This window comes from Pararge aegeria, chromosome 27 (assembly GCF_905163445.1).
Source record: "Pararge aegeria chromosome 27, ilParAegt1.1, whole genome shotgun sequence".
In the NCBI taxonomy this organism is placed as follows: domain Eukaryota; kingdom Metazoa; phylum Arthropoda; class Insecta; order Lepidoptera; family Nymphalidae; genus Pararge; species Pararge aegeria.
Genome location: NC_053206.1, coordinates 1,759,525 through 1,774,232, shown reverse-complemented (window position 1 = coordinate 1,774,232; position 14,708 = coordinate 1,759,525). Strand labels below are relative to the sequence as shown.

General features: G+C 37.4%; 1 protein-coding gene across 2 annotated transcripts in view; it reads left to right on the top strand.

Moving 5' to 3' along the window:
* LOC120635628 (putative zinc finger protein 66) overlaps positions 1 to 14,708 on the top strand; it is a 31,631-nt gene that overhangs the window by 13,367 nt on the left and 3,556 nt on the right. For both annotated transcript variants that reach the window (XM_039906658.1, XM_039906657.1), the window contains exons 7-14: positions 380 to 561; positions 3,348 to 3,478; positions 3,918 to 3,992; positions 6,101 to 6,239; positions 7,593 to 7,693; positions 9,721 to 9,811; positions 11,597 to 11,734; positions 13,785 to 13,985. In XM_039906658.1, the coding sequence (XP_039762592.1) occupies positions 380 to 561; positions 3,348 to 3,478; positions 3,918 to 3,992; positions 6,101 to 6,239; positions 7,593 to 7,693; positions 9,721 to 9,811; positions 11,597 to 11,734; positions 13,785 to 13,985 (1,058 nt within the window). The remainder of the gene's footprint in view (positions 1 to 379; positions 562 to 3,347; positions 3,479 to 3,917; positions 3,993 to 6,100; positions 6,240 to 7,592; positions 7,694 to 9,720; positions 9,812 to 11,596; positions 11,735 to 13,784; positions 13,986 to 14,708) is intronic.

Sequence of the window (14,708 nt, the reverse complement as noted above, 5' to 3'; positions counted from 1 at the left end):
TATAATACTAGATGTGCCCTGCGGCCTCGCCCGCGTCATTTTGGGAGGCAGCGTACTGCTACATAGTCACACCTATAGTCATATATGAGATTTTGAGATTTTTTCATAAACATTTTTTTATTTTACGTAATTTTTTTTTTCATCGAAAAGTATACTATATTATTTCTAATACCTTTAACAGTATGTATAAAAAGTTTCATGAAAATCGGTTCAGTAGTTTTCGCGTGAAAGCGTAACAAACGAACTTACATTCACATTTATAATATTATAAACTACTACTAATATTAGTAGGATATATATATTATAGTGTACGCTCGCATGTTATACTTTTAAGTTTATTGTTATTCTCTTGAGGAATAAACCATGTAAAAAATTCCAGCTTCAAAGGACGAGTTGAAATTCTTCAATGTCGCCGAAGTAAGCAAAGATGAGCAACTGACAGAGATACAGAGTAGGAAAGAGACGTCCAACTACAAAGTGTCACCTTACAAATGCACTGTATGCTACAAGGGTTTCGTGGACATTGACGCTTACGATGGCCACATGGACAGGCATACTGACGTAAGACTTTCATATGCCCGACGGTGTGTTATAAGTTTGACTTGTCTGTGTGTGTGTGTGGCTATGTCTCCGTAGCTCCGGAACGGGAGATTTCGACGCGAGTTTTTTTTTTTCTGTTCCACTATAAGTTAGCCCTTCACTGCATACTTACCTGGTAGTAAGCGATGGTGCAGTCTAAGGTGGTAGCGGGCTAACCTGTTAGCAGTGGCGTGCACAGAGATTTTGACCATGGTATGCAATCCTTCGCATTTATGAGTTACAAGCGTACCCAGCCCGCTTTGCGGTGCTAGATTTTGCTTTATTTTATTTAAACAATAAACTGACATCATTAAATTTTTTATTTAAGTCTCATATTATTTTAAATCATTTATTTCTCTCCGTATTCATTCTCTTCTATTTTCTTCTCGAGCGGGTGAAGATCATTATCTACACCCATGTACACCCAACAATAGAATATCATCATAGTAAATAAAAGCTGTATTTGAAAGTTTGACTTCAAAAATAGGAGTCCGATCTTCACCAAACCTTACAGGATTACTCGCCAGATCAATCCGGAGATTCCCTGAAAGTTTAATTGAAATCGGTCCAGCCGTTTCGGAACCTATATGGAACATACCCACACACTCTCTTTTATATATATATATATACTAGCGGACCCCGGCGCCATCTGTCGGGCTGATTTGTGAATCTAAACCATCCAGGGTGCCACCCAAACGCATACCGAAAAATTCATTCAAATCGGTCCGGCCGTTTAGGAGGAGTTCAGTGACATACACACGCACACAAGAAATATATATATAAAGATAGATACAAAAATTTTAGGGTAGGCAGTGCTTTTGTGCATGTATGAAGTGCACGCCACTGCCTGTTAGGTAGTATAGTGGTCTTGCCCCTAATCGGTTTCCACGCGACGTCGTAACGGAACACTAAATCGTTTAGCGACACGTCTTTGCTGGTAAGGTGGTTACTAGCCACGGTCAAAGCCTCCCACCGGACCAGGCCAGAGAAAATTTAGAAATTATAAATTCCAAAATTGCCCCTGCCGGGAATCGAACCCAGGACCTACTTGTTAAATCCACAGCGCTTACCGTTACGCCAGAGACAGCGTACAATGAGTGTACTTAGCTGAATGTGATGGAAATCGGTCTAAGATGGTCGCCAACACAAAATGGCGGGTTACATATTTTTTTCACAGCTCCCTCAATGTGATTATCACTTTGAAAACTTTTAAATCCAAGATGGCTGCCACCACTACATGGTAAATTAGATTTTTCACACTTCCCTCAATATGTGTATCAAGCAGGCTTGACTAGTAGAATAATCTACACTAAATTTAACGCCGGAGTTTTTTAATTTTAATTACGTTCAGCGTCTCTTGGTGTGCCTTGGCAGTAAAGTATGCCGTCACAGTAATCAGTGTGACGTGTATTGCCGTGATGATACATCTCCACCCCCTCAACAATAGCAAATTCTGTACATTGAAGATGTTTTGAAATTTATTCGTGAGGAGCAGTCTACAATTGACCATAACTGAAACAAAAAAAAATTTTTTTTTGTCTGTTTGTCTGTTTGTCTGTTCTTTGGCCGCGGCGATAGTTTTCCTTAAAGGCTTTATTTTTAGGAATTCGGACCTAGCGAGTACATTTATAATTAAAACCGTAGTAGGATATTCTGTACGATGGAGATGTTTTGAAATTTGTTCTTGAAGAACAGTCTGTTATCGACCATAACTGAAACAAAAAAAGATTTTTTTTTGTCTCTTTGTCTGTAATTTGGCCGCGGCCAAATTGTACCGTGTCCCTTGCTGAAGTTTTCGGTTAAAAGGCAATGGTTTTCACGTACCTTAAGGACTTAACATGTTCGGTCAGTTGATTAATAATAACCTGACCGAGCATGTAAAGTGTGTAAAAAAATAAATATTTTTTCAGAAATTCGGCCCATGCGAATACAATTATAAGTAAAATTATTTCTTGAAGAGCAGTCTGTAATCAACCATAGTTCGAACCAAAAAAAGTTTTTGAAGTTATACTTCTTTTGGCGCGTTAGGGAAAAATGGTGAGAGTTGATTTTTTCGATGCGCGCGCACACCGTCACAAAAAACCGACACCATGAAGTCAACATTTTTGTTTTTCCAAAAAAGGTTTGACAGTTGACCTACAATAATTCAAACAATACCTTTTTTTGCTATTGTTAGTGTCGTTTTCTCTACGAACGTAGATTGAGGCGAGAGTTAAAATTTTTGAAAAGATTTTTATCTTTTTACGCCAAAGAAGTATAACTTGTAACGCGTGTAGGTACATAAGTGCACACAGTTTTTTTTTTGTCTGTTTGTCTGTTATTTGGCCGCGGTTATTCCATGTTCATTGCTGAAGTGTTCTGTTAAAAGGCAATGGTTTTTCCACTTACTTTAACATGCTCGGTCCGTCGATCATTACTATAGAAATCGGTAGTCCTAGTATAGTATAAAGGACTACGTAATCGATAAAAAATCTTGGGTCTGAATTATTGCTCTAACCAGGTTGCTCTTCCAATAATTTTAAATTACATTGTGAGATGGTGGTAACAAAAAAAAAACACCCGGCTAAGTTTGTTGTGGGCTTCTTCTTAGACCAGGACGCGCTTGGAACCCTCGTAGCTTTAGTTTTAAGTTTACGTATGTGGTTATCGCCATCATCTCCGTGTCTTCTTATGTACGCATCAAAAGTGCCACCTATGGGCCTACTTGAATAAAGATATTTTTGACTTTTACTTTGACTTTGAAATAAAAAAAATAGTTTTTCTTTCAGAAATTCGGACCATTCGAGTGCTCCATATGCAAAATCCGCGCCAAGGATAAGCACGCGCTCAGCAAGCATATGATTGTGAACCACAGGAACAAATACTTCTGCACCAGATGCGAGTTCGTCACCAACTATAAGTAAGTCATCAAATTGAAAGTCAAAAATATCTTTGTTCAAGTAGGCCCATAGGTGGCACTTTTGATGCGTACATAAGAATAACACGGTAGTGGGATGATGGCGATAACCACATTCGTAAACTAAAACTAAAGCTACGAGGCTTCCAAAATTTTTCATCGTCATCATCAACAATACAACAACAATGAAAAGGGGTCAAGGCCGCATGTTGGCCCAGTGCGTATTTCATTTATTTATTTAGAAATAAATAAATAATAAATATACTTTGACTTGCTATTTATTTTTACTTAATCTTTGCCCATCTTAAATTCATACCTAACGTAGATTCCCCAACGTAAATTGATACTTGACTAGTTGTAATAAGATACAAATTCCATTGTTCAGAGAACGAACCGGGAAATCCCCTTTGCTGGCTTGGCTGATAATCACCACTTGTTCCAGGAATACGGCAATAGACCACGGCCGCTGGCACGATGGCAAGCAGTACAAATGTCCACATTGCGAGGAGGTTTTCATGTAAGTGCACTCCATTTTATCTAACTTGTTAAGACAAGTTTCATAAATTCATAAGTGATGTAAAATTTCATAACTATTCAATGTAATGAAAGTTTACATCATGTTGTTTGTTGTGAGTATGTTTTGAAAGTCTCACTATTAAGTTTTAAATTATTTTTTTTCTTAACAATTTGATAATAAACTTTACAATAAAAAGTTACAAAAATTAATAGTGCAAAAAAACTGAAAAACACGCTTGGTATTAAAGAGCCAAACGAGTTTGTAACATTAAGTTTAGTTTATTTATAATAATATATATCTTTATATATATATTTCTTGTGTGCGTGTGTATGTCACTGAACTCCTCCTAAACGGCTGGACCGATTTGAATGATTTTTTTAGTATGCGTTTGGGTGGCACCCTGGATGGTTTAGATTCACAAATCAGCCCGAAAGATGGCGTTGGGGTCCGCTAGTATAATATATAATATTAATTTTACATATATGTAAAAGGCAAAGGTGACTGACTGACTGACTGATCTATCAACCTCTAACCACTTGACGGATCGGGCTGAAATTTTGCACAGAGATAGTTATTACAATGTAGGCATCCGCTACGAAAGGATTTTTGATAATTCCAACCCTAAGAGGGTTAAATGGGGGTTGAAAGTTTGTATAAAATCCTTCATTAACAAATTTATTTTTCAAGTTACTTCCATGAAACTTTGATTTTAGGCTTTCGATTAAAAATATAGGAATACGTGTTTCACAAACTTTAAAAATTCTAATTCCAAAGGCATCAAATAGGGTACAAAATTATATTATAAAAGTCATCATCATATAAATGAAGGTTTCTAATTTTTTTAAGCAATTTACTTTCATATTTTCTATTAGCAGCAAGACTTTTTTTGTAAACCTTTGTATAATGTTAAAATGTACCAAATCAAAAATTAAAGTTATCGTAAGCGAAGCCGCCGCCAAAAGTATAGTATAAAATCGTGTTCTTTTAGTTTTTCTTAGATTATTATTTTTATTAGAGCGAAATTAATCGATAACCCATTCATGATCAATTTTTTTTAATAATAGATTTTTTCTATACAATACATACATGGCCAGCTAGCCCCAAAGTAAGCGTAGCTTGCGTTATGGGTACTGAGATGATATTATTAGGATATTATATTATTTACTTTTTATCTTTTTGTGTACACTAGTTTATGTATTAGCATGTAGTTAATATTTGTACCACCAGCAGTCTATTCTCCTCTTCTTTTTTTTTCCTAATTCTAAGGTTGCCTGGCAGAGATCGCTATTAAGCGATAAGGCCGCCTTTTATATTACTACTTCTTTCGATATGTTTCTGTTTCATATGTTTTGTGTATTTTAAATATGTTAATGTTTTGGTAGACATATAAGGAGTTTAATAGTAATAAGATGACTGATGAATATTTTTATGAATAATATACATAAATACTTATCTTAATATATATAAATCTCCTGTCACGATGTTTGTCCGCGATGGACTCCTACTTAACCGATTTTAAATTAAATTGGCACACCGTGAGCAGTCTGGTCCAACTTAAGAGATAGGATAGCTTAGATATTTCATTATAGTCGCTATTTTATTTTATTGCAAATTATTTGTCTATAATTAATTGACAGTCACATGTACTCATTTAAGGCTTAGCGATACTGAATACGATAAAAACAAAATCAAACGCAGACGAAGTCGCGGGTAACAGCTAGTAATATACATATAAACCAATATACAAATATACAAATAACACCCGGACACTGAAAAATATTCATGTTCGTCACACAAACATTTTCCAGTTGTGGGAATCGAAACCACGGCCTTGGACTCAGAAAGCCAGATCGCTGCCCACTGCGCCAAGCGGCTAAATATATAATCGTTGGAAATTAATATTAACATCATTCCTGCATAGGGAAGATGAGAAAAAGTGTTTAATGTAGCGACATTCCGCGGGTGTAAAGTGAGACGTGGGCGGAGCTTTTTCACTATATTTTGGACACAATACAATAATAACGGAATGAGGATTCTGTATGTTTTTTATTCCATGTATTAATACAGTATTATTGCGATTCTTTGTTACTGTGATTATTTTTATACAGGAAACAAACCTCGTACATGTCCCACATACGTATAAAGCATCCGTCGGACTTCGTGTGTACTCTCTGCGGCTACTCGTTCATCGGCGAGAGGGGACTGAAGTTGCATATCAGCATTAAACATCGCACCGACAATACGCAGGTGACTTTAAGGGAAGCATATTTTATTATGTACTAGAGGGCCCGCGCAACTTCGTCCGCGAAAGAGCTACTTAAGGAAATATTTGTTTTTTGTCGCGGACTGTTTTATAGAACTTTAGTGAAACAACATTTCCGACAATTCCGATATACTTACGCATCGCAAGCATCGTGCATCATCAGATTTAATCAAAAAGGATAATTTTTGCAGTTTTTGCCCGAGATTCCAATATAAATGAATTCTAGCTAGATCGATTTATCGCCCCCGAAACCCCCTGTATACTAAATTTCATGAAAATCGTTGGAGCCTTTTCCGAGATTCTAATTATATACGAGTATATATAGATATATATTTATCGACAAAACACGAATAAAATGACATTTTCTAAAAATGAATTCTAGCTAGATCGATTTATCGCCACCGAAACCTCTTGTATACTAAATATCATGAAAATCGTTGGAGCCGATTCCGAGATTCCATTATTTGCGGAAATCCATTATATATTATGAAAATTAAGCTTAATTTGCTATTTTCGTTACTCTCACAGGACTACGTCATATGGAATTTTACAATGCGGTAATGCTGCTGACATAGCAATATTTTCTTGCTGCAGAAGAGTTTCGTTCGATCTACAAAATTGGTCCGAGAGAGTCATTGATAGACAAATTTAAAGATTTTAAAATAATGACTTCTATCACCTAGCCTAGAGTGAAATTTTATTAATTCCTTTTGAATATTGGATAGAAGCAGGCGTTACTTTGCGGAATTCCATGACATGTTATGAAAATTTAGCTTAATTTGCTATACTACGCGTGATGCAGGAGAATCTGTATGGTTTAATTTATATATCTGTATATATCTGTGGTTCTGGTTCTGTCACTCTATACACATTATCGAGTCACTCAGCGGGCGATGGAGAGAGCTATGCTCTAGGCGGTCAAATCAGAAATGTGGAGATCCGTAGAAGAACCAGTTTACCGACATAGCTCAACGAGTCGCGAAGCTGAAGTGGCAATGGGTCGGGACATCCGGAGAAAGGAGGGACGTTGGGATCCCAAGGTGCTGGAATGGCAGCGTTGGTCGGCCCCCAACGAGGTGGACAGACGACATTAAGCGCATCGCAGGTAGCCGCTGGATCCAAGCGGCTCAGAACCGTCGAACTTGGAACTCCCTACAATTGACCTATGTCCAGCAGTGGACGTCTATCGGTTGATATGATGACGATGATATGATCTGCTTACCCTGTGCATACCTTCTATGCACGCCACTTGTAGTCTTCCACGCTGGCCAAATGCGGATCGGTAGACTTCACACGCCCTTGAAATCGTTATGTCTCAATGTAGATTTCCTTTCCAGAACTTAAACGGTCCTACGTGCGAGGAGTGCGACATTCGCTTCGCGTCCGACACAGCGTACGAACAGCACATGAAGGTTTCGATTAAACACGCACCTGCCGAGTAAGTTTCTTATTTAACTTCTGTGCAAAAATCAGTATGATTGACGTGTGTGCGTGCGTGCGTGCGTGCGTGCGTGCGTGCGTGCGTGCGTGCGTGCATGCGTGCGTGCGTGCAGCTCTGTGTGCCATTGTAGCTTACGAACGGATAAACCTATTTTGATTTTGTTTTATTTTTATCTTTGAGGGTGAATTAGACGGGAGTGTTATTAGCTATGTTTGATAAAAAACGGTCCGAAGTAGCCGTCGCCACAAATCGCAGTAAAACATATTTTTTTCACAACTCCAATATATTAATATCAAATTAAAGAGTTTGTCTAGTAGAATAATTTACACTACATTGAAAGGAATTGATTTTTGCGCTGGGACGTTTCGATTTTTTTTTTCGGAGTAGGTGAAGTTATATTTTATTTTATTTTTATTTATACACTTTATTAGTACACCACAAATAGGGGGAAAAAAAAACAATGGACACATCAAAAATAAACTTATAAAGTAGGATACAAAGGGCGGCCTTATCGCTGAGTAGCGATCTCTTCCATGCAACCTTAGGATTAGGAAAACCAGGGGAAACCGATTGGTGGGGTGTATTATTATTATATACATACGCACAATTACACACTAATATTACTTATCAAGATATATATACTGAATTCTTGGAAAATATAATAGTGTGCAACTGGATATTGCTTATTTGTAAAATACTAATTAAATGATAAATTCTTAAATGCAAATGCATTTATAATTACTGTGTGAGGAAATGAATGATGAGGCCGGTTATGCACTTCGGGCGCTTTCAATAGGTATGGCGAGCGCACGAACGTTTACCTAGTTCCTCGCCTTATTAATGAATTACCCACTGATGTACGAGACAATATTAATCCTCGTAATATTAAGAAAAAACTGAAGTCCTTCTTTTTAAGTAACTTATGATCATTTTTATACACAACATAGTAACCTCGCAATAATGTTCTTTAGTTAACGTACCTAGACTTAATTCTCTGTTAGCATATATTACAAGTCTGGGTGGTTTTCTGATGCTAGCTATAAGTATTTTTTGGAAACTTTATGTAATAAATAATAATCGACTATCGTGTCCGGCTTTCGGCAGCAAACCTTACCCAACTGTTAAACGCGTGCTAAAATAAGCTCTAGTTTCATAATTTTTGCTTTTTTTCTTATTTACCTCTTTGATGATTTTGTATTTCATGATGTCTTTCAGGGTTTAATAAGCTCGTGTTAATGTAAAGAATATCTTTCGTTTTTTTATATATTACTTTAATAATATTATTAATGTCAATGTAAGTTTGTTTGTTACGCTTTCACGCAAAAAGTACTTAACCGATCCTCATGAAACTTTGTACACATATTCTTGGAAGTGTTAGAAGTAATATAGGATATTTTCTATACCGACATTAAGCTCGGTTCCTTTGGGAGAGGGGATGAGTGTTTGACGATTTTACACCATAACTCCGACAAATTATAACCGATTTATATAATTATTTTTGTACTATAGAGGTTATAATATGTGTTTAATTTTGCCCAAACTGTGATTGGAGATAGAGGACAGAACTCCTCAGCGGACAGCAGCTAGTATATTATATGTTATTGTCCTTTTTTATGATAATTTTGTTATTGTTCAGTCGCGAGGATTCAGTGACGACGATGATGGGGCGGGCTGAAAACCAGTGCTTCGCTTTTTAGTATGCAGCTATACTGAGCCAGCTCCTTTGTCCCCCTTTTTTTTATTCTTTAACAAATTTATGTAACATTTTATACAAATGTGTGACAATAAAGACGATTTTTCTTTGTTTCTTTTTTTCAATCTACCCGATCGGGAAAAGTGCCCAGTAAATATGTGCCTACAAATTTGTGGAAACTTAACTTATTGGCTTTTTGGAATTGGTCTTATTTAATTTTGTAATTATGTAAAATGTATAGCTTTTTGTTTTCCTAATAAATGAAATTTAAAAAAAAATTGTCTATGACCTATTTGTCATTGTTTATGGATTGTTGTTATATTGTTGCCAGTAAGCTGAAACCCAATTGCCCTCCCAAGAAGTATCAATTGATTTGCAAGAAGAGAAAAAGGAACATTCCGAGGAAAGTTGACTGCGAGCAGGTGAGTCTCTTCTCTTTATACGACTGCCAGAACAGAGGAATGTAATCAGCGAACGAAAAAACATAGAAGCATAACTACTGTTCAAAAATTGTTTTCACGACCTCCCAGGCGCAACGTCGAGCGCTGTGAATTTAAGTAGGAGCTTCCGGGTTCGATTCCGACAGGGTCAATTTGGTAATTTATAATATCTGAATTTTCTCTGGTCTGGTCTGGTGGGAGGCTAGATACCACCCTACCGGAAGTCGTGCCGCTAAGCGATTTAGTGTTCCGCTGCGATGTCGCGTAAAAAACGATTAGGGGTATGGTAACGTACTCCCTAATAGGTTAGCCCGCTACCATCTTAGACTGCATCATCACTCACCACCAGGTGGGATTAAAAGTCAAGTGGGTTTTTTTAAGCCCGAATGTCTGCGGCTGTTTTGTAAAAATTGTTTTAGACGCCAAACATTTTTTAAGAGAATTCATAAAATTTCTGGATTTCCAGGGGGATGGGGGGGGGTTTCAGCTAAAGAAGGCTATATGCTATATATATCATAGCACCAATGAAGAATATTTTTCTTTTTTTCCTTTTGAGAGCTTCCGCTCGTACGCTGCGTAAACGGTTAAAGTTTCAATAAAATCATATATGACAAAGTGGGTTCCCCTTTAAAAGTTCAAAAAAAAAGTCCGCGACAGCATATCTCTATCTTTTAAGGTTGTCAAAGTCAAAGTCAAAGTGAAATATTTCTTTATTCAAATACGCACATAGATGGCACTTTTGAAGCGTACATTACATGTAAAATATGACATGGAGTGAGTTGATGGCGATAAATAAATTCGTCAACTTAGAACTAAAGCTACGAGGGTTCAAAACGCGCCCTAGTCTAAGAAGAAGCCCACAACAAACTTAGCCGGTTGGTATTTTTTTGGTTGTCACCATCTCACATTGTCCTTTAAAAACTATTAAAGAAGCAACCTGGTTAGAGCAATAATTTACACCCAAGCATTTTGATCGTTGACTTAGTCCTTAATACTATAATAGGACTTTTCTATAAGCTTACGTTGACTTATGGCACTAAGTGTCTTGTCCCAATGGTTACGTCCATGCTAGAGTTGCCATACGGTCGGGAATTGGCGGGATTCTCCCGAATTTTTGTACGTCCTCCCGACTCCCGACAAAGCAAATAATCTCCCGAAAAACAAGTTCGATAATTTTAAGTTCACATTTTCGTCAAACGAAACTTGCAAACAACACACAAAAAAAAATTACAAATACTTATGGCCAGTGGCGTACACAGGGTTTGTGACCAGGGTATGCATAAAGCAGGTACATGGCTTAAAATGGACAAATTCCCCTCAAATACGTGTTATATAAGATAATTTGGGTATGCAGTGCTTTTGTGCACGTATGAAGTGCACGCCACTGCTTATGGCAAGAACAAAAACAATAAACATGCTAATTCGGTTCTTATCTTACGTGTCACAAATACCTACTATGTTTTCTTTTCTTATATCTACAGTGCTATGCAAAAATATGTTTGTTTACTTAATATATTATGTATAATTAATATTATTAACTTATTTTTTTATTTCTCCCGACCAAAGCCCTGAAATCCCGAAAAATCGGCTATTGATCGCGATAACATTAAGAATCGATCTGGCAACCCTAGTCCATGCCCGTGCGCCGATTATGTATCTCTATCTTTTAAGGCTGACCTATACGCGGATGAAATCCCAGGGGGGGACGTCCATGCCCGTGCGCCGATGGTGTGATGTTGTTGATGAACTCTCTTTCTCTCTCTCCAGTGCGGTATGGTATTGGAAGGCGGCAGGAAATACGCGGTACATTTCAGGATACACCATCCGGATAAGAACCGGACTAAGTACTCCGGCAACGCTAGCAAGACGCCGATAATGTGCGAGCTGTGCGGGAAAGTTTTACCGGTAAGTTAATGTAACACGATAGTTTCGTTGCTGATGCAGTGGTTTCGATTCCCACTACTGGACAATGTTTGTGTGATTAACATAAATGTTTTTCAGTGGCTGGGTGCTTATCTATCTTAATATATATAAATGAATGAATGAATACACTTTTATTGTACACCACATAAACATAACAAATTAACAGTAAAAATTTAACAAAAGGTATACAATTTGGCGGCCCTATCGCTACATAGCGATCTCTTCCAGGCAACCAAAGGCGTTAAAAACAGCTCAAGAAGAGTGGTAGGTGGTGCATTTAACTGTACTGTGTTGCAAATAAACATGCATAAACCTATATATACAAATATAATATGTACATATAACAAACTTACAATAAAATATATAGATAGTGATAATAATTAATATATACCTATATAATTAATATCAATAATAAATAAATATATACAATATTGTCAAACCACAAATAAAACAGAAGAGAATAGGCAAGTTAAAGATCCGCAGATGCAGACAGAAAATGATCTTTGACAAGTTTTTTAAAAATGGTAATAGACTGTGCCTCTCGGATTTCAAGAGGCAAGGCATTCCAAAGCTTAACAGCCTGAACAGTGAAAGATCGGTGGAAGAAAGAAAGGTGGTGGATAAATCTCCTGTCACGATGTTTGTCCGCGATGGACTCCTAAACTATTTAAGCGATTTAAATTTTAATTGGCACACCGCGAGCATTCTGGTCTAACTTAAGAGATAGGATAGCTTAGATCTTTAATTATAGTCGCAATTTTATTTTATTGCAAATTATTTGTCTATAATTAATTGACAGTCACATGTTATATATATATATATATATATATATATACTACTATAATCATTTAAGGCTTAGCAATACTGAATACTTTAAAAACAAAATCAAACGCAGACGAAGTCGCGGGCAACAGCTAGTATATTATAAGTATTTATGTAATTATTCAACCGTCATCTCAGTACCCATAACACAAGCTACGCTTACTTTGGGACTAGATGGCGATGTGTGTATTGTCGTAGTATATTTATCTATTGCTCGATAACTCTACATACGGGGAAGCCCCAGCGCGGCAAGTATGGGCAATACAATATAAATTTATCTTCTCCCACAGCTTTATCAACTCTCAGAGCACTGGCGCACAAGTGGAAATGATATCCAAATAATATATGTGTTTTAAAAAAGGGGGGTAAACTTCTCTGAATTCATGTTCCAGTGATTTAGCAGGTGGGCACGTTAATTTTATCCCTTGTCAGGGTATATAATCGGGGGATATAATTTTTATCTCCTGCCCGTGCTAGCCCTGCAGGTGGGAAAATGTAAAGACTGATAAACCGAAGACAGAATTCGGGAATTACCCCGCAGAGAGGTTAGGCGGTGTTTCATTGGTCGATAACTCTGCCTATATACCGCAGGCGGGAAATTAGCGCACGCGGTGAATCCCCCAGTTGACATAATGTACAGACAAGGTAGCTGATCAACTTTATTCAGAGTTCGGGAATTCCCCGCGGAAGATTAGGAATGTTTCATTATATTATAATTCATTAGAAGGAGTTACCGGTGAGTCAAATATCATACAAAAAAAATCAAAATTCATTTATTTCAAGTAGGCCTAATATAAGCACTTTTGAAACGTCAAAAGTCAGTCTGTTTGTAGTGACTCTACCACCGGTTCGGAAGGCAGATTCCACCGAGAAGAAGCCGGCAAGAAACTCAGCAGTTGCTCTTTTCCAACATCAACAATTTACATTTTACATTTTAACATTCATTTGTCTATCTTGTGTGAGACGGAAGCGGAGCCGCAGGGTGATTACGTATCTTTAACTTTTGTTTATTTATTTTATGGAAAAGTGACGTTTGACAGCAGTGATTGCAAGATTTACGCCTTTCGCAAACCTGTCGCGAGATACGTCATCACCCTGCCGGATGCTTCATGAATATATGTCAAATTTGTAAGTTACAATAGATGGAGTTGGACGAATAATTTTTTTTTTTTTTTTTTTTTTTTTTTTAATTTCAATGTTGTCGTTACAGAGCTTATCCCACCTCCGCTACCACATGCCCTTCCACGCGGACCAGAAGCAGTTCAAATGCGACATCTGCAACAAGCAGTTCGCGTTCAAACGCAACCTGACCAACCACGCGGTGATACACGACGAGGCGCGCCCGCGGGTCTCGTGCACTGTGTGCGGCAAGAACGTGTCCAATAAGAACAATCTGTGGAGGCATATGTTTGTGAGTGCACAGCGTGTTACCTAATCACGAAACACCGTTATAACCTACATAAGTATCAGAGTCAAAAATATCTTTATTCAAGTAGGCCCATAGGTGGCACTTTTGATGCGTACATGAGAATTACACGGTAGTGAGATGATGGCGATAACCATATTCGTTAACTTAAAACTGAAGCTACGAGGGTTCCAAACGCGTCCTGGTCTGAGAAGAAGCCCACATAAAACTTAGTCGGGTGTTTTTTTTTGTTATCACCATCTCACATTGAAATCATCATCAACAACAGCCTATTACAGTCCACTGCTGGACTAACGGCCTCTCCCAACTGGAGGCTTTACCGATAATCAGCACGCTAAATGGTAATAGTAGCACAGAGGACGCTGCTGTCCGCTCTCCGTTATATTCCCTTAGTCGCCTCGTACGAAACCCGCGGGAAGAAAAAGGTTGGACCTGAACTCTGATCTGCGGTCACCACACGGCAAATACACACAAGCAGTGGGGTGCATAGAGGTTATGAACAGGTTATGCAGATGATATAAAATAAAGAAAATCTCCAGTACGAGTTATTAATACTTTATTAGGCTTTTTATAACTCTTACAATGCCTTTCTTTAGGTTTTTTATTTATTTTATTTATTTATACACTTTATTTGTACACCACAAATAGGAAAAAAAAACAATGGACACAACAAAAATAAACTTAAAAAGTAGGATACAAAGGGCGGCC